The sequence below is a fragment of the Hypanus sabinus genome, chromosome 14 (genome assembly GCF_030144855.1).
Source record: "Hypanus sabinus isolate sHypSab1 chromosome 14, sHypSab1.hap1, whole genome shotgun sequence".
In the NCBI taxonomy this organism is placed as follows: Eukaryota; Metazoa; Chordata; class Chondrichthyes; order Myliobatiformes; family Dasyatidae; genus Hypanus; species Hypanus sabinus.
The window spans coordinates 6,945,614-6,966,671 of record NC_082719.1 but is presented as its reverse complement, the minus strand read 5'-3'; the positions used below and the strand labels follow the sequence as shown (position 1 = coordinate 6,966,671).

Below are 21,058 nucleotides of genomic sequence, written 5' to 3'. Positions count from 1 at the left end.
CATGGGCGATCTTGGTCTTGACCATGATAATTCTTGGCAATTTTTCTACTGAAGTAGTTTCCCATTGTCTTCTTCTGGGCAGGGTGTTTATAAGACAGGTGAATCCTGCCATTATCAATACCCTTCAGAGATTGTCTGCCTGGTGTCAGTGGTCACATAACCAGGACTCGTGATATGCATCAGCGGCTCATACAGCCATCCACCACCTACGCTCATGGCTTCAAGGGGGCTAATAGGGATGGAGCACCTTTCACCTCCTTTAGTAGAGACATATTTCTACTCTGCGACCCAAAGGGAACCACAGTTGACCCAAGTTACATTCTACCAACTTCCATATGAGTCCATGCTACCAAGCTGCTAAGCAGTGAAGACTTGTTTGGCAATACATTTTAGAACAAATTTGATGATTTAGGAAGTGCAAAAAAAAGCAAACTCTGGAAGATACTGTGGGTAATTTGGCAATTTAAGCTGTTGTAATTTTCAGTGATTCTGGTTTATGAGTACTTAATGCCAACACTTAGTACAAAGAGGAAGTGGCCTTTGACCAACTTAGAGGTTTTGTTTTTGTTTCGTAGATGATTTCCAAATACCAGGGAAGTTATGTTGAATGTAACTCACAACACAGTACTCAGAGACTGTGCACTGAGGGCTGTTTTTTTGGCTCATCTCTCTTTCTGATCCCTTAAATGTGCAGTGACCTCGCAAGCAACTATCTCTCATCAAAATCAAACTGATAGCTAGTTCATGTAATTTATTGTGCTCTATGATATCCTATCAGTTATCTCCTTTCACATTATGCAGCCTTGGTATGTACCGATTGGCATTTTCCCTATGGTACAAGCTCAGTATAATGCTAAATCTTTGTGAATTCCCTGAATTTGAGTAAAGATTTAAAAAAATACAGAGTCTTACAGAGCAGTTGCACGCATTTCCAGGTTTCTCCTCAGAGACGCTGATTCAGGCTGGAGAAAAACATGTTTTTTTTTATAAACAGGCACTCACCAAGGATAATAATTGCACCTTGCACATGCCAGACAATTTAACATTTTCCATTCCTAGCATGGATTCATAGACAGTAACTGTAGCTTCACACAAAAAGCTGGAGGAGTACAGCAGGTTAGGCAGTATCTCTGGAGGGAAAATGGGGAGTTGATGCTCAGGGTTGAGGCCGTTCATTCCACTGCCCTGAAGAAGCTTATCACCGGAAACTGTCAACTGTCCATTTACCTGCAAAGATACTTCCAGACCCACGGAATTCCTCCAGCCTTTTGTGTGCTGCTGCAGACTGCAGCATCTGCACTCTCTTCAGAATCAGAATCAGACTTGTTATCATTGTTGTATGTGACATGAAATTCATTGTTTTGCAGCAGCAGTACAGTGCAAAGGTGTAAAATTACTATAAATGTCAAAGTAATCAAACGGTGCAAAAGAGGAAGAACGAAGTAGTGTTTATGGCTTCATGGACCATCCAGAAATCCGATGGCAGAGGGGATGATGCTGTTTCTGAATCATTGGACGTAGGTTTTCAGGCTCTTGTACCTCCTCCCTGATAACTCACTAGCTTCCTTTGGAAGATGTCCTCATTGGTGTGGAAGTTTGTGCTTTTAATGCTCACTGTGTCTTCAATGCCCTGAAACCTTATATGGTCCTGTGCATTGGTACCTCCATACTGGCCTATGATGCAGTAAGTGAATCCTCTTCCATATATGTATGGAAATTTCTAAGCATCTTTAGTGATATATCAAATCTCCTCAAACTCCTAATGAAGTAGCGCCACTGGTATTCCTCCTTTGTGATTTCATCAGTGAGGTGGGCCCAGGACAGATCCTTGGAGATGTTGACACCTAGGAACTTAAAGCTGCTCACTGCTGAACCCTCAACGTGGACAAATGCATGTTCTCCTGATTTCCCCTTCCTGAAATCAACAATCATTTTGTTGGTCTTGCTGAGTGCAAAGTTTTTGTTGCAACACCATCAACCAACCAATCTATCTCACTTTGCTTCCTCGTGGCTATCTAAGATTTTATCAATGACAGAGGTGTCATCTGTGAATTTATAGATGGCATTTGAAATGCACTTAATACACAGCCATGAGCATAGAGACTAGAGCAGTGAGCAAAGCATGCATTTTTCAGGTACACCTCCGTTGAGTGTCTGAACGAAGAGATATTATCACTGATTGTGGTCTCTTGATGAGCAAGTCAAGGATCCAGTGGCAGGAGGTACAGTGACCCAGCTTTAGAAACTTGTTATAATTTATCTTCATCGACCATGAGTGAGAGCATACACTTTGTTTAAGACTGCATAAGAGGCACTGCATAACAGCATGGTTCCATAGCTCATTAATAGAATTTGCATTTTAATGGCACTTTTAAGGAAGTAAACTTTCCTAAGGTGCTTCTAAAGAATAAACTAAACAACATTTGACACTGAGCCACAGCTGATATACTTGAACTGTCGACCAGAAGTTGGTCAAAAAGGTGGATTTTACAGGATGTCTGCAAGGAGAAAAGAGGAGCAGTGGTTTAGCATGAGGATTCCAGAACATGGGTCCTGGATATCTGAGGGTACTGGCGGGGTGATTAAAAACCAAGGACATGCATAATGGTAGAATTGAAGCAAGAAATCTCAGGGTGGTAGGTTGGGAAAGAACTAAATCATGGAGGAATTCTTAAGCATTGATAAGAATTTAATCCATGGCTATGTGGATTAGCAACCTCTGTGCTTCAGTTAGAACCACGATATTGGATAAAAAATTGTTCTATCCATTAAGAAACAGGCAGCAAATATTTTAATGTACTTAAGTTTTCATAGGGTGCAAGTTACAAAGCTGCAAGTGGCGGATCCTCGAGGAAATTGTGGAATGAATTAGGTTTATGTGCAAAACTTTGTATTAAACTTCTCAGCAATGGAGTCTTATCTGTTCAGCAATAATGAGAACAAGTGTGTATGAGCAGTTGAAGGATTTCTTCACAACTCAATTTTCATTTATTGCACATTTGTGTTTGCATCCTGAGAGTCAACATAGCATATTGTGAATAGTATTGGATATGTTGTTTACACTCCATGGCCACTTCTATTTGGTACACCTTCATAATGCAAATATCTAATTAGCCAATCATGTGGCAGCAACTCATTGCATAAAAGCATGGTCAAGAGGTTCAATTGTTGTTCAGACCAAGCATCAGAATAGTGAAGAAAGTGTCTAGGTGACTTCACCCATGGTGCCAGATGGGGTTGTTTGAGTATCTCAGAAACTGCTAATCTTCTGGGATTTTCACGCATAACAATCTAGAGTTAAGGGAGAATGGTGCGAAAAACACAGAATCATTCAGTGAATGAATGAAAATGCTTTGTTAATGTGAGAGGTCATAGGAGAATAGCCAGACTGATTCAAGCTGACATGAAGGTGGCAGTAACTCAAATAACCATAAGTTACAGAAGTGGTGTGCAGATGAGTTTCTCTGAACGCACAACATGTGGAATCTTGCCGCAGAAGGGCTGAATGTACAGAAATAACTATACAGGAGTTACCTAATTTAGTGGCCACTGAGTGTTTATTCCAGTTCATAATGTTTATTTATTCCTCCTTTCATTTTATAACCCATATTTTCTCTCATTACTTTCACAGTATTCGGGGGAGGGGAGAAGTATTTCAAAGTGATAATTAAAATTCAGAAATGCTTGCAGTTTAATGTGTGCACTCCAGATTCTGTTGAAAAGTTAGCATGGAGACAGTTCCCCTCAATGAAAAGCCAAACATTCTTTTCCTCTAAGAGCCTATCTACATATTGTATAGGTTAAAAATGAAGTTATCAGAAGACATAGATTTGAATTTTTTTCTATGTTTCCTGATGAACACTGAAGAAACAGAGGACTACAGCAAAAACTTGAGTTCACGCTCCATTATCTTGTTAAAATTATACTGTGAAGGAAATCAATTTTCTGTTATTACTGGATTTTAACAAGACAAGCTCCTCTCGTTTGCCATCTCTGCTTTAACTTCTGAATTTAAGGGATTAATGTTTACTCAGGTGTTCCTTTCTCTTGCAGACATCTTTGCACATTATAGATTGCCCTCAAAGGCATAAAAGGAGTTTAAAACGTCTATCCAGAAATAAGCGACTGTAGCAAGTGTTTTGATGTGGATTTAGCTCGGTGTGTTGATGCTCAGAAGTCATAAGCCACTGGTGAGGCCTCAGCTGTAGAATTATGAATATCTAGTCAAATGGTGCAGATGGATTGAAATTCAGGCAATGAAAAAGGGCTTGAAGGGATTGATGCAGCTTGTAAAAGGGTGATCTTGCCTAGTACAAGACAATTAATAGCTCATGTGGTCCACATCACCTGCTAGCCAAGTAGCTGCAGACTTCTTACTGTTACCCAAACACTCCCTCAAGATCTAACTTCCAGAGGTGAGAATTGTTGCCTTTGAGTACAAGGAGTCCTGGTAAACCTCATGTCGGTGGACATTAAGAGGCTAATTTTACAAAGGCAGTAGTTGTACTTTGTACCAAAGAAAGTGGTTGTGGTTGTTGGAGGTCCAGCACCATATCTTCAGGGCTGTCTTAGGCTCAACCATTGTTACAGCCTCATCAATTACCTCGGACAGTTTTGACTGACAGTTGTACAATGTTCAATTATATTTGTAATTCCTCAATAAATGAACCAGACCATGTGTGTGCAGCAGGACCCGGGTAATGTCCTGCCTTGGCCGATACGTGCTAAGAATTATTCATGCCATAAAAGCACCATCGACAACAGAGAATTTAACTATCTACGCGAGAAGTTCAATTCACATTGCCATCACCAAGCACCCCACTGTTATAATCCTGGCAGTTAGCACAGACCAACAGACCAAAGCTCAACTGGGCCAGCTATATTCTTACTAAGTGTATAAGTATAAGAAAATACTTCATGCATCATGTGCACTGATACACACGTGAGTGACTCAACTCCAGACACCCAAAGCCTTGCTACAAACTTAGAAAACATAGATCAGGGGACACTGGTCTTCTCCTGCCTACATGAGAATAACTCAATAAATTTGTCACCATTCTGAACAAAACAACTCACTTTATTCCCCTTGTCAGAAAGGTGATTTCCGCCCACCACTGTTCTACAGGGGCTAAAGTGTGTACTATTTGCAAAATGCTGCTCTGACAGCAACCTCTCACAGGTGTGACCTTTACCAGTAATCAGAGGGCAACATCAGGAAGGTGGCATCATCCTGATTTGGAAATATGTCCATGATCCTTATTGTCAGTGACTCATGGGACTCGCTTCTCAACGTCACGATACGGGCTGAGCAGGTAGCTCACCACTAGCTTCTCAATGATTTAGAGATGGGCTGCAAGTGGTTGCATTGCCAGATCCTGAAGAATGATTAAATACGAGAATTGTGGAATACACAAAGGAAACCCAATCAAACAAGTTGGCTTTGGTGGGGGGGTGGGGGGTGTAGGGATGAGTTTAATGTGTCTGGTGAAGTGTTGGCAGCCAGGGCGAGATGGTAGTGATGGTTTGATAACGTTTATCTTGGGATCTGCTTTGCCAGGTTGTTGTTGGTCATTGGGATGATGATGAAAGCTGGGAATTGAGAGGTAGCCAGCACAGTAGCTTAATGATCAGCATAATACAACCTGGGTTCAATTCCCAATGCTGCCTGTAAGGAGTTTGTACTTTCTCCCCGTGACTGCTCGAGTTCCTTCTGGGTGCTCTAGTTTCCTACCACTGTCCAAAGATGTACTGATTGGTAGGTTGGTCAGTCATTGTAAATTGTTTCGTGATTAGGCTAAGGTGTAAATTGTTGTGTTGCTGTGTGGCATGGCTCAAAGAGCCTACTACACGCTGTATCTCAGTCAATAAGGGTGAGTGGCAGGGGTCAGATTGGCTCTCCAAGTTGGTGGCAGTAGGGTAGCTCGAGAAAGGGGTTTGGGCTTGTTTTGAGTTGTGGTGGGTGGGAAGGTTTGTAGAGAGACCCATGATAAACTCACCAAGGTGCCAATGTTAAGCTTACGTTAGGATCTATTTACTCAGAAGCCAGGCTTCCCCTCAGACGCAGGTATAACCCATCCTGTTTGTACAAGTTGTACCTTCCCCAGAAGGGATCCCAATGATCCAGAAATCTGAAACCCTGCCCCCTGCATGACTCCCTCCACCACTCATTCTTTTGTCCTTTCATGCTATTCCTGGCCTGACTAGCACATGGCACTGGGAGTAATCCAGAAACTGCTACCATGGAGGTGGTGCGCAAGGGTTAAATAGAGCTCAGAGCCTTTCAGAACCTTGAGGATTGCAGTCATAAAAATCTCTTTGGCACTTGGCAGGACCCAATAAAAAGGTAAGCAGAGCAGCCATTGTTGGAGTGGACAGTGTTAGAATAGTGAGTCTTTGGCTCAACAGACTTTAGGCAAAAACAGGCACCTGATGGTAGTTCAGACAGCGGAATGCGCCTCCTGTAAGGTGGGTGTTTGAAGAGTACCTAACACTCTCCCTGATGACTATATCTCTGGGAAGTGCACCCACCTCCTGACTGACGATGTCAAGGAACTGGAGCTGGATGCATTCAGGACCATCTGGGAATTTGAAAACCTCATTGATGAGACTTCCACTGAGGTGGTCACATCCAGAGTGAAGGCTTCATATAGTAGATGGGTAACTACAAGGAGATGTAATGGGAGTAAACAGTCAGTGCTGAGTTCCTCTGTGGCCATTCCTCTCAGCAACAAGTATACCCCTTTGGACACAGCAGCAGCAGCCAGGCAAGTGGCACTGAGCCTAAGTAGGGTAGGGTAAAATGAGGCAGAGCAATAATGATAGGCCTAATAATCAGGGGGATGGACTAGAGAGATAGACTGTAGGGTGGTTTGCTACCTGCCAGGTGCTAGGGTTCACAATGTCTCAGATTTGTTGCAGGAAGTTCTCAAGCGGGAGAGTGACAAGAGTGGGAGGTTGTAGTGCACATTGGCACCAAAGACATGGGTGGAATAGGGGAAGAGGTCCTGCGCAGTGAGTATAGGAAGTTAGGAAAGAGGCTGAAGAGCACCACCTCCATGGTAGTAGTCTCTGGATTACTCCCAGTGCCATGTGCTAGTCAGGCCAGGAATAGCATGAGAGGACAGAAGAATGAGTGGCTGAGGGAGTCATGCACGGGGCAGGGTTTCAGATTTCCGGATCATTGGGATCACTTCTGGGGAAGGTACAACTTGTATAAACAGGATGGGTTATACCTGCGTCCGAAGGGAACCAATATTCTTGCTGTCAGGTTCACTAGAGCTGTTGGGAAAAGGTTTAAACTAATTTGGAGTGATAGAGCTTAGAATGGGGGAGTTGGTATACAAGTAGATGCAGTGTGTAGTGGGACTGTGAGAAAGGACAGGCAAATTTTAGGGCAAAGTTGCAGTCGGTGGGATGAGTTGAAGTGTAACATGGGGAAAAATCAAAAAGTGTAATGAATACTGGCCTAAAGGTGTTATATTTGAATGCATGCAGTTTATGGAATAAGGTAGATGATCTTGTACCGTAGTTAGATTGGCAGATATGATGTTGTGGGTATCACTGAGTCATGGCTGAAAGAAGATGTTGGGAGCTTAACATCGAAGCATTCATATTGTATCAAAAGGACAGATAGGTTGGCAGAGGGGGATGGGTGGCTCTGTTGGTAAAAAGTTAAATCAAATCCTTAGAAAGAGGTGACATAGGATTGGAAAATGTAGAATCTTTGCAGGTAAGTTAAGAAACTGTAAGGGTAAAAAGACACTGATGAGTCATATTCAAGACTCAAAACAGTACTCAGGATGTGGGATCTAAATGTAAATGGGAGGTAGAAAAGGAATGTAAAAGGAGAAATGTTACAATAGTCAAGGGGAATTTCAATATGCAGGTAGATTGAGAAAATCAGTTTGGTGCTGGATCCAAAGAGATGGAATTTACAGAATGGAATAGCACATGAGATGGCTTTTCTAGAATAGCTTATGGTGAGCTCATTAGAAGAAAGGCAATTTTGAAATGGGTGTTGTGTAATGAACCAGTGTTGATTAGGGAGCTTAAGGTAAAGGACTAATATGAGGCAATTCACCATGCAGTTTGAGAGGGAAAGATGAAGTCTGATGTATCAGTATTTCAGTAAAGGGATTTAGGAATGAGAAAGGAGTTGGCCAAGCTTAATTGGAAGGGGAAACTAGCAGGGGTGATGACAGAACAAGATTGGCTGGAGCTTCTGGGGACAATTCGGAAGGTGCAGGATGGATACATCTTAAAGATGAAGAAGTATTCTAAAGGGAGAATGAGGCAACCTTGGCTGAGAAGCGAAGTCAAAGACAGTATCAAAGCAAATGAGTGAGCATATGCTATAGTAAAAAGTAGTGGGAAGTTGGAGTATTGGGAAGCTTCTAAAAACCAATGGAGGGCAACAAAAAATAAATGATTAGGAAAGAAAAGTTGAAATCTGCAAAAAATGTATCCAATAATATCAAAGAAGTTGTAACATGTTTCTTCAAATATATACAGAGTAAAAGTGAGACAAGAGTGGCTATTGGACTGCTAAAAATGATACTGGAGAGGTAGATAAATAAATGACACACAAAGTTAATAAGTATTTTGCCTGTCTTCACTGTGGGAGAAACTATGAATATGCCAGAATTCTAGAGTAGTGGGGGAAAAGGTGAGTGTGGTGGTTATTACTAAGGAGAAGGTGCTTGGAAACTTGGAAGTTCTTAAGATGAAAGGTCACATGGACCAGATAGACTACACAGCCGGGTTCTGGAAGAGGTAGCTGAAGGGATTGTGGGGGCAGTAGTAATGATCTTTCAAGAATCACTAGATGCAGGAATGGTTTCTGAGATTGGGAACTTGTAAATGTCACTCTACTCTTTTAAGAAGGAAGGGAGGCAGAAGAACGGAAATTACAGGTTAGTTAGCCTGACCTTCAATGGTTGTGAAGGTGATGGAATCCATTATTAGGGATGAGGTTTCAGGATACTTGGAGGAACATGATAAAATAGGCCAATTTCAGCATGGTTTCCTTAAGGGGAAACCTTGACTGAAAAAATCTGTTGGAATTTTTTGAGGATATAACAGGCAGGATAGACAAAGGAGAGTCAGTGAATATTGTTTGCTTGGATTTTCAGAAGGCCTTTGACAAGATAAGAGCCCATGGTATTACAGGAAAGATAACCAGGATGGATAGAAGATTAGCTGACTGGCAGGAGGCAAAGAGTGGGAATAAAGGGGTCCTATTCTGGTTGGCTGCTGGTGACTAGGGTCAGTATTGGGACAACTTATTTTTACATTATATGTCAATGATTTGGATGATGGAATTGATGGCTTTGTGACAAAGTTTGCAAATGATACAAAGATAGGTGCAGGGACAGGTGGTGCTGAGTCAGCAGAAGGACGTGGATAGGGAGAATTGGCAAATGGGATATAGTAAAAGGAAATGTATGGCCATGCACTCTCGTAGAAGGAATAAAAACGTATACAGTTTTCTAAATGGGAGAACATTCAAAATTCAGAGGTGTAAAGGGACTTGGGACTCCTTGTGCAGGATTCCCAAAAGATTAACTTGCAGGTTGAGTTGGTGGTAGGGAAAGCAAATGCAATGTTAGCATTCATTTCAAGGACTAGAATATAAGACCTGAGGGTTTGTGTGTGGCACTTGGAGTATTGTGAGCAGTTTTGGGTCCCATATCTAAGAAGAGATGTGCTGGCATGGGAGAGTGACCAGAGGAGGTTCAGGAGAAAAAAAATAATTGGAATGAAAGGGTTAAGGGACACCAAGCATTTGATAGCTGTGGGCCTTTACTCACTGGAGTTTAGGAGAATGAGGAGGGATCTCATTGAAAAGTATTGACCATTAAAAGACCTGGACAGAGAAAATGTTTCCTCGGGGGGGGGGGGGGGGGGGGGAGGGTGTCTAGGATCAGAAGGCTCTGCCTCAGAATAGAGGGATGTCCATTTAGAACAGATGAGAACTTATTTCTTTCACCAGTGAGAGGTGAATCTGTGGATGGCTGTGGAGGCCAGTTTATTGAATACATTTGCTGTGGATGGTGACAGTTTCTTGATTAGTCAGGGTGTCAAAAGTTACAGGGGGAAGGCAGAAGAATGGGTTTAAGAGGGATAATAAGTCAACCATACTGGGATGGCAGGTGAGATTCATTGGCCTGAACTTGTATGTCTTATGCTCATATGCATGCTGTTAAGCGTTACTGCTTTTCTTTTTTGTTTTCTCTACAAGGAAAGGCACAATATTTGAGCAATTCACACATGGTCATCAATGTTCATTTGTTTTAGAAAACAACACAAAAATAACATGCTCCATGAAGTCTCGTTTCTGTTCTAATTGAGGGAATGTGGTGGAAGTGCATAGTCTACACTGAAGCACATACTGGGAGCTCTTCTATCCAGAAGTAACGACCCATAATTCCTTAGATGGACCGATCAACATGCTGTTGGTGCATTAGAAATATTTAGGAATTAAGGAGCTTGCCTTCTCTCTGGGTTAATTCAGAAGTGCCAGGTTGTTACTGCGGTACCACTCCGTTAGTTGGCATATCTCACTCCTGTATGCCCTCTCATTACCGCTTGAGATTCTATCAACAATGGTTGTATCATCAGCAGATTTATAGATGGTATAGATGATTTATAGAAGCCACACAGTCATGGGTATATAGAGAGTAGAGCAGTGAGCTAAGCTCACACCCCTGAGGTGCGCCAGTGTTGATCATCATCGGGAAGGAGGTTATCACCAATCCGCACAGATTATGGACTCCCGGTTCTTCCTCAGCTTCCTCAGGGGCCTTTAGAGTGAGTGAATTAAGCAAGTGTAACACTCCCCTTTTCTCCCAAAATGAGAGTGTACCAGAACCTTTGATCAGCAATCACTGACCCAGCCCATTAAGTGCCTAGTTGTATAAGTCTGAGAGTCAACAATTTTTGAATGATTCACACATAGCTGCTTGCACCCTTTCTTACGTTTCCTAGGTGTTCGCAAGATCACAAGGCAAAGGAGCAGAAATAGGCCATTTGGCCCATCAAGTCTGCTCCGCCACTCCACCATGAGCTAAACTATTCTGTCTAGTTCCAATTTCCGGCTTTTTTCTCATATCCCTTGATACCCTGACTAATTAAATACCTGTCAGTCTCCTCCTTAAAAACCCTCAATGATTGGGCCTCCACAGCTATATGTGGCAACGTATTCCATAAATCCGTGACCCTCTGGCTAAAAAAATTTCTCCTCATCTCTGTTTTAAATGGGTACCCTCTAATTCTAAGACTGTGACCTCTTGTCCTGTACTCACCTACCAAGGGAAACAGCCTTTCCACATCTACTCTGTCCAACCCTTTCAACATTGGAAATGTTTCTATGAGATCCCCTCTCATTCTTCTATACTCTAATGAATACAATCCAAGAGCCGACAAACGCTCCTCATATGTTAGTCCCTGCATTCCAGGAATCATCCTCGTGAATCTTCTCTGAACTTTCTCCAACATCAGCACATCCTTTCCAAGATAGGGGGCCCAAAACTGCACACAGTATTCCAAATGGGGTCTCACCAGTGCCCCATAGAGCCTCATCAACAACTCCTTACTCTTATACACTATTCCTCTTGAAATGAATGCATAAACAAAGAAAACAACACCAAGAATAAGGATGTGTGTGGCAATAACCATCATTAAATTTAATAACTATTTTTCCTGAAGATAACTGTCCTAAATACTACATTTCTACAATATTTTTACAGTATTTAATAATCTATGCATTGCTCAGCAATCAATAATATCAGCCCCTCAAAATCAATAAGCTACAAGATCTTGGCCCCAATAACTCTTTGTGCATTTGGATCCTCAATTTCCTTACTTGCAGACCCCAATCAGTTCAGATTGGCAACACCATCTCCTCCACAATCTCCATCAGCACAGGTGCATCACAAGATTGTGGGCTTAGCCCCCTTGCTCTACTGGCTTTATGACGGTGTGGCTTAGCACAGCTTCAATGCTATTTTCAACTATGCTAATGTCATGGGCCAAATCATAGGTGGCATATAGGAAGCAGATTGAAAATCTGGCTGAGTGGTACCACAAAAACAGCATCTTACTCCCAATGTCAGCAAGATTAAGGAGCTGATTATTGACTTAAGGCCGAAGAAACCAGGAATCCATGAGCCAGTCTTTGTCGGAGGATCAGAGGTGGAGAGGGTCAGGAACTATAAATTCTCCAGTGTTTCCATTTCAGAGGACCTGTCTGGGCTCAGCGTGTAAGTGACATTATGAAGAAAGCAAACCAGTGCCTCTTGTTCCTTAGGAGCCTGCGAAGATTCGGCATGACATCCAAAACTTTGAGAAACTACTATAGGTGTGTACAGAAGAGTATATTGACTGGACACATCACAATCTGGCATGGAAACAACAATCCCTTTGAATGGAAAATACTACAAACAGTAGTGGATATGGCCCAGTGTATCATGGGTAAAACCCACCTCACCATTGAGCACAGCTACATGGAGCGATGTCATCGGAAAGCAGCATCCATTGGCAGGGACCCCCATCACTGCTGCCATCAGGAAGAAGGTACATGAGCCTCAGGACTCACACCACCAGGTTCAGGACTGTTCAACCATCAACCATTGCTACTCAATTATCAGGCTCTTTGAACCAACAGAGTTTACTTCACTCAAGTTCACTTGCCCCTTTACTGAAATGTTCCCACAACCCATGGAATCACTTTCAAGGACTCTTCATCTCATGCTCTTGATATTTATTGCTTATTTACTTATTATTATTATTATTATTATTATTTCTCTTTTCTTTTGTATTTGCATAGTTTGTTGTCTTTTGCACACTGAATGCTCAGTTGGTGTGGTCTTTCATTGATTCTATTATGGTTGTTATTCCATTATGAATTTATAGAGTATACACACAAAAAAGGGAATCTCAGGTTTGTATATATGTTCTTTGATAATAAGTTGACTTTGAACTTTGGATGTCTGATGGCCCTCAGAGGAAAAAAAAGTTACCTCATCCCTTTCTTAAACGAGTGATCCCTTATTTTAATGCAGTGACTCTAGTTCTAAAGTCTCTTAGAAGAGGAAATATCCTCTCCACATCTATCCTGCCAAGACCCCTTTGGACTTTATTCCCTATCCAATCTGCAGGTACTTATAGGAAGGACAATGGATTGTCATTTTGTGGGATATTGTGGCACATTAAGAAGGATTCAAGTGCTTTATAAATTGCATTTCATTTGCCTCATGAGATATATTTGCTCTGAGCTTGGAACAGTTTACAAAGGAATCAAAATGATTGCTTGGATTGTTAGCCAAGGGTGCGGTAGGTAGTAGTTAAGTTAATGAATTTGTAGTCAGAAGTCAGGATCATTGATGGAGAAACATGAGTTTGAATTCCGACAGCAGCAGCTGGGAAATAATTAAATAACTTTGGAAATGAAAATAAACTATTCTCAGCAACTGTTCTGAAACTGCTTGGTGTGGTAAAAGTCTTTCTGTCTTAGTGATGATAGACTCTGACTCATGATTGAGACAGGTGATTATCATCTACCTTCTCTGTTCTGATCAACAAATGAGGTTGATTCTTAACTAACTATTTAATTCAGAATTTGTGTAGGACAGCCTTGTGATTTTGAAAACTTACTTTGTAACTGTTGTGAAGTGTGTGAATAGTTGTTCATTATTTATCTTAGCAGTGTTGTGCTGAGTACTGTTAATGACTAGACAGTGTTCTAAAGATTGAATCTGTTAAGTAATTTGTTAATGAGCAACAGCAAAGTACTGTACACCTCATCGGCTTTTCCCCTGATGGATTTCCAGCTTTTGATGTTGAAATACAATTTTATGTTTGGCATGGTGCAACACATTGAGCTAACATTTATTGAGGAAAGCCTCACAGGCTGCTACAGAAGTGATACTACCAAAATATTCCTCGTGATCAAGAATCTGTGTACCAATTTAAAATCAACACAGAGAGTGATTAAATAGAATGGAGGGAATGCCCTGCTTATTGGGTTGTGGGGTGGAGAGGGGAGCAGAGGGAGAATGGAGGTTGGGTATTAAATACTTTGTAGAACACAACTCAGATAATATTTTTAAACAGAGGAAGGAACAGAGTTGTGGGGTCAAGCAGTGAGATAGGATGCTATAGCAAAAATATAGTGGGCTGAATGATTATCTTTTGTTTTGAACTTCCAGCTTGATGCCAAATGTATTAAACTGATTTGTCTATTCAAACTTATTTTGTATTGGACTCCTGCAACTGAAGAATGACAATTATTATTATTTATTGAACCCAAGAGTATATTTACCTTGTGTACCACTCGGATTGGATGTGTTGTAATTTAACTAATTTAATTTACTTTCTAGGAGAATGGCAAAGGACTACAACTCCTGAATAACTTGCCAGGATGGGTCCCTGAAGGCGGGTTACTAAAGATCACGAACAGACTACTGAAGGCAGAAGACCAAGATGCCAATGATTCAGAAATCATCTTCAATCTCGTAGATGCAAAGGAAAGCCCTAAATATGGTATTTAATAGCTTGTTGTGTGAATGTGTTCAAGTGCCTGTATTTGACCCTTCTTCTCTTGTGTTGAGCATTGTAACCTGAGTCTTGAATTCAATGGACAATTAACAGGTTAACTCAATATTCTGAGGTCAACTCTTTTTGGAATGTGTTGATTAGTGTCATGAAAGATTTACAAAACTGTCTCTGCATTCTCGTTAGTTGAATGGAAAAGCTTGCTTGCAAACTATTAATTTTCTTTTATCCCACCTTCCTGCTTCCCTAATAAGAAACAAAATTGGTCCTGCTTCTAATAGTTATTATGGCATCCCTAGATAATGATCCTCCAACCAGTAGATTCTGTATTTCTTTATTTACCTCATCGCCGCAACCTCATTATTTTGAAGACCTTGGTTCTTTTGCATACTTTCTAATAGCCCTCTAGTTCAGTGGTTCCCAAAGTGAGTGATATTGCCCCCAGGGGCAGAGGGAGTTTCTGAGAGGGTGACAACGATAAAGGAAGAGGGCAGTTGGGGGGGCAGCTGAGGGATTACAGGCTTAATTCCAGAATTGAATCATTTTTAAGAGTTTGATCCTTAATGCCTCATGATTGATTCTAATGATCATGTAATCACCTCTTCTCTTGGTAACCCACTGTTCTCTTAGATCTTGTTTGAAACACATTATAGTTGTTGAAAAGCAATGTGACACCTTTGTATTTGGCATACCATGAGAACTCTGGACAGATGAAATCGTGTTATTACCGGGTCCAGCCCACATGTTATTGCCGTTCACAATGGTACAGTGTTAGCTAGTATGAATCCCATACTCTGATGCAATTCCTGTGGATTTGGGTATGGAATTCAATGGTTAAAGTGCAGAATCTGCCCTTTTGAATGGTCTTGACCAATTTTTTACCCATAGCCCAACCAAGATATTGCTGCCCCACTTTATGAACCTTCAGGCAGAGAATCAGATTTTGCCTGAGCTATGATGATGTCATAACTTCCTCCTTTATTGATTGCAGTGCTTGAGGTTAGACTTAAACAATAGGTAATTGTCCATGGTGATTAATCCATTAAGGAAAGGGCAGAAGCAGACCAAACAAAAAGGATGTATAGACAGTAAAGAATAGAGAATGTGAAATACGGATTTATACAAGAGCCAAGCACCCAACAGCAGCCAAATGTGCCTGTTGTGTGGAAAAAGTCTTTCCAAATGCAGCAATGAAACCATCCAGGTTCCTTGAACTCTTGAAGAGAACAAGAATATGGCGTGTTTGCAGTCGCTTCTTGAAATCTTTCAGAAAGAGAAAACACTTAAAAACACATTTGCCAGCACTTCACAACAAAACAGTGATGGCTTGCATGCTTCATACATTTAATTGCTCATTGCTAAATCTGGAAAGCCCCATACAATTGGAGAAAAGCTGATTTTGCCAGCAGTAAGGGAGGTTCTGAGTATGATTTTGATCGCAAATAATTAAACCAATTCCACTCACTGACAGCTCCATTCAAAGACAAATAGATAAAATGTTTGAGAATGTGCACGATGTATTGTGCAACATACTTAGGACAACAAAATTTGCTCTGTAGTCGAATGAGTCAATTCTGCCAGGCAACGAATCTTTGCTTCTTGGTTATGTTCCCTTCATAAAAGATTTGTTATTTGCAGATAACAAGACATACAAAGGGGGTGTCAATATTTTGGGTTGTTGAGCAATTTTTCAACGTGAAAGATATTCTTTTCACCAACGTCTTTGCAGATGGGGCACTATCAATGACGGGAGGTCACCAGGAGGTTGTTGCTTCAGATGTGTTGTTCGTCGACACATCTGCAGATAACTGCAAGGCCACATTAAAGTCTGATGAATGCAATGACGTGAGTCATGTTACAGCCTGTACAATCTAATCCTCCAGCATGGTCACCCGAAGCTTCAGAATGCATTCAGAGCATGGTAGAGAAGAAGAGGAAGAAACTTTGCTGCCTGTGAACTCCTTATGCACAGATGTTTGTAACAGCAGTCTAGCCACTAAATCCTGTTCCAAGATTTCTTAGCTGAAGGGCAACAAGATGATGCTTTCAAGATGTGCGTTATGCTCAATGACCAGAGCAACAGATCCTTAACCTGGTCAGAGGTCTTTGATCTTTTTGGCATCCATGGCAGTTTATCATTGAACATCTTGAAGACCCGTGCTGGTGTAGTGGAGAGATCAGGTAGAAGAGCACAGGTTATCAGATTGAAGCATGGAATGGTAGCATTACTCTTGCACTTCTAATGCTTACTATGTGTAATGACATTCCAGACATTTGCAAAGAAATACCAATTCTTGAGGTTGCTCTCTATCACACCAACTTCAAGTGTCTTGCTGAGCAGAACCCACCTCTAGATGAAAAAGTCCCAATCCTACTTGTGCTTGGGAGAGATATCCTCACAGCACACAACGTCAGGAAGTATATCAACAATCCTGGTAATGCAGCCTTCTTGGGAGAGATATCCTCACAGCACACAACGTCAGGAAGTATATCAACAATCCTGGTAATGCAGCCTTCGCACAGAAGCTGAACCTAGACTGGGTCCTTGTTGGTGATATGTGTTTAAGGAACATTCACTGTTCACACCTTTTAAACCATCTTTCTGGAAAATGGGTGGCCTTCACTATTCAGATCTTGCACAAACCATGTTAACCTGAAAGGAAAGGTAAACCCCTGCCATAGCCTCAATAGGGTCTCTTACGAAGCGTGTATCAACAGTACTCCCAGAACAACCCATCTCATGAGGTAGATGTGACTGACACTGGACTTGGGCAGAGAAAATATGATCTAAATGTACTTTCTCTACCCGAGGCCCAGTTGCTAGGCAAAAGCACAGGGCAAATCCAGGGTATGGTGAAAAATCTCCGAAGACAAATGGAGACTTGAAAAGATACCTGAGCAACTATCAAGAGGTAAATGGCATGAAGAAGAGTGTGATCTGATAGCGGTGAATGGAGGGACTGTCAGTACAGTGTGTTGTGTAGAGTGTGTGGTTCCCAGCAACCCAGCAGCTGTGTGAAATGCAGTGAAGGACTCTAAGGTGCAGAGAATTATCAACAACCAAGGCTGCACTTGGGACTTCAATCCATCACACTCGTCACATATGGGTGGCACGTGGGAGCACATGACTGGAGTGTTGAGAAGAATCTTGGACTCGATTCTGACTCTTACAGGGTCTTCAGCTTGAGTTTTGAGGTTCTGTGTACTCTCATGGCAGAAGTACCAGCAAAGATCAACCGAGGCTATTTGTTCCAGTCTCTGCAGGCATGTACTCACTTTTGATTCTTCCTTCTACGATGCTTCTCACACAGAAATACGGTGCATCACTTCCAACAGGAAACTTTACAGAAAAGGATCTCTGTAATCAGCAATGGTGTCATGCGGTATTTAGGTGATCAATTCTCGAGGTGATAGAAATAAGAATATCTGCAGGCACTGCAAGTTTGCCTCAAATAGCAAGAATAACGCTCTAACCTTGAAGAATGTAGTGTTGTACTTCTGAAGGACAACAGTGTAGCCCAAACCGACTGGCCCATGGCATTAGTAATATGCTCCTTTCCAAGTGAAGGCGGGAGAGTTCGCAAAGTAGAGCAAGGCAAAGCAATGTCAGGCAAGAAGTTTTTCAGGCCTGTGTCTGCAAAGTAAGACTGAACTTTGTAACCTGTTTTGTTAACTGTTTGTGACACATTTAGGTGAGGAGTGTTCAGGCGTTTACTTTGAAACGTAGTGGTGCCAGCTTTAACTCTGAAGGCACTGCCGCCTTTAAATTTGAAAGTCAGTTGGACATGAAGAGAGCAGCTGTTTTGTTTTGGCGGTGTCTTTCATTCAGAGCGAAGCACATTTATACAATCCTGCATTGTCTTTCCTTTGTTCACACCATCATAAATCATTGTCAGTGTGGTTTCAGTTCATAAAGGAGCACAGTATTTTGTGTTAATGTTACAGAAAAGTTTATTCCCAATTATTGGGATTTTGTTCAAGCAATCTTGGTAATTTAATTAATTTGCATATTTTAAACTTATTTTTTTCCCCATTTAGTGATGAATTTTTGGATATTTTACATGTAAGTCTTGCTTCATAGATACCTAATTTCTTATGAATGTGTGACTGAATCACCTGCTGCATTGAGTGCTTCTGGTATTTTTCTGGGCTGTTCTCAGATTTACTATGTCTGTGTGCTGCCCAGGAGCCTGCGTGCTGGATGCTCACTTCCATGATCAGTTGAGTGGAGCTTGGCTTTCTGCTGAATTGAGTACTTCCTACTTCACACACAAGGAGAGCAGCACGCAGTTCTGATTTTCTTTTAACTCAAAGTTTTTTTTTTGACGTAATGGTCAGAAAGGGAGAGGGGAGGTGCTGGGGATGAGCCAATGAGACGGTAACTTAGAAAAGTTTGGGAACCACTGCTCTAGTTCTTTAACATTCCTTTAAAAGTAAAGCCAGACCATCTTGCATCATCTAACTGAAGCTGAAGTGAAAAAGGCAGCTCCTGGAAATGCAGGTCAGGCAGCATCAGTGGAGAGAGAAAAACAGAGTTAACATTTCATTTCTGATAAATGGTCATCGACCTGAATCATGAAATGTTTCTCTTTTTAGGTAATGACTGATCTGCTGACTACTTGCAACATATTCTGTTTTTATTTTAGACCTTAAGTATTTGCATTTTTTACTCTTTGATCTGACTGAAGCTTGTTTGTAACTTTTCCTTTGACCTTTAATGCATCTCTTACTTAACGGTTTGCAACTTCTGATCGATTAATCTATTAATCGGGGAAAGACTCTCATCTTGAGCACCATGTTTTTCTAATCCTGTATTCTTTGACTGTCCACTGTTGTATATATTCCCTTAACCATCTATCAGCCTGTCTGTTGCAGTGTTGGAAGATGAGTGCGATTATGATGTAATTTAGAGGCATCTGTAATTTGTCTCGTATAAATTCTACGGTTTCATTGTTATATAGATGCCAATTTGAAGAAAAAATGGTTGGCTTTGATTTCATACCGGCCTCTTTGTTTCCAGCTGGCTCGGTAGCCATATTTCACTTCCTGGAGGAGGGGACTTTTTTTTTAGAAGTTACAAGTTTATGCCCAGCATCTTGAAGTTTTTAAACCATTCGAATTTGATCCTTTAACCACATACAATTTTGAATTTGTTGCCTGATTTGACTCTCTCAGTAGCATCAGAATATTTTATCTTGACTTCCTGCTGTATTACTAACTTCAACTCTCAATAGGTGATATAGTCCTTATGTTGCCGATGCCAGCGGACAGTCCAGCAGATGGTTGGCAAAGGCTGCCTGATGTGAAAACGGCTACTGTTACAAGCTCATTTACACAGCAGGATCTCAATGATGGCATGGTGTGGTATCAACATTCAGGAGTTGCCTCTACGGAAGATTCATTCATTTTTCAGGTACTGTCATAGAATTTTGGAATTAAGTTCCTCTAGTTATTTGTAAACTTTTATAACTGTCTCACATAACTAGTGCTGACACCAGTGTAAATTTACTAGGTCTGGTTTGGAAAACTAGTTTAAACCTGTCAGACAACACACACAAAATGCTGGTGGAACGCAGCAGGCCAGGCAGCATCTATAGGAAGAAGCACAGTTGACGTTTTGGGCTGAGACCCTTTGTCAGGACTAACTGAAGGAAAAGATAGGAAGAGATTTGAAAGTGGGAGGGGAGGGGGAGATCCAAAATGATAGGAGAAGACAGGAGAGGGAGGAGCTGGAAAGTTGATTGGCAAAAGGGATACAGAGCTGGAGAAGGGAAAGGATCATGGGACGGGAGGCCTAGGGAGAAAGAAAGGTGGGGGGGAAGCACCAGAGGGAGATGGAGAACAGGCATGGAGTGATTGTGAGAGGGGCAGAGAGAGAAAAAAAGGGGGGGGGGAATAATAAATAAATAAGGGATAAGACGGGGGGGGGGGGAGGGGCATTAGCAGAAGTTAGAGAAATCAATGTTTATGCCATCAGGTTGGAGGCTACCCAGACGGAATATAAGGTGTTATTCCTCCAACCTGAGTGTGGCTTCACCTTGACAGTAGAAGAGGCCATGGATAGACATATCAGAATGGGAATGAGATGTGGAATTAAAATGTGTGGCCACTGGGAGATCCTGCTTTCTCTGGCAGACCAAGCGTAGGTAAACCTGTCAGAGTTGTGCTGGCTTCTGAATGCGGCAATTGACCATGTCTGCATGTTTTTATGCATTGAGTTGCTGCCACATGATTGGCTAATTTGATATTTGCATGAATGAGCAGGTGCTCGGATGTACCTAATAAAGTGGCCTCTGAGTGTATCTCTGGTTGTTTGTTTGTAAGACTAACCAGGGCAAGTTGAGCAATACTTCACAACTACTTCTAAAATTTATTTTTTGGCAGCTTTTCTGTAGAATTCAGAATCAGTTTTTTATGAGCTTAGTCTTTCATTTAATTATGGGTTTCATTGTACTTAAACAGTCTCAGGCTCACCACATAGTCATCAGCATGCAATAAAACTGTT

General features: G+C 41.5%; 1 protein-coding gene across 3 annotated transcripts in view; it reads left to right on the top strand.

Annotated features, from left to right (window-relative positions):
* The window catches only part of fras1 (Fraser extracellular matrix complex subunit 1), a 518,960-nt gene that overhangs the window by 336,400 nt on the left and 161,502 nt on the right, over positions 1-21,058 (top strand). For all 3 annotated transcript variants that reach the window (XM_059988734.1, XM_059988733.1, XM_059988732.1), the window contains 2 exons: positions 14,379-14,541; positions 19,788-19,966. In XM_059988734.1, the coding sequence (XP_059844717.1) occupies positions 14,379-14,541; positions 19,788-19,966 (342 nt within the window). The remainder of the gene's footprint in view (positions 1-14,378; positions 14,542-19,787; positions 19,967-21,058) is intronic.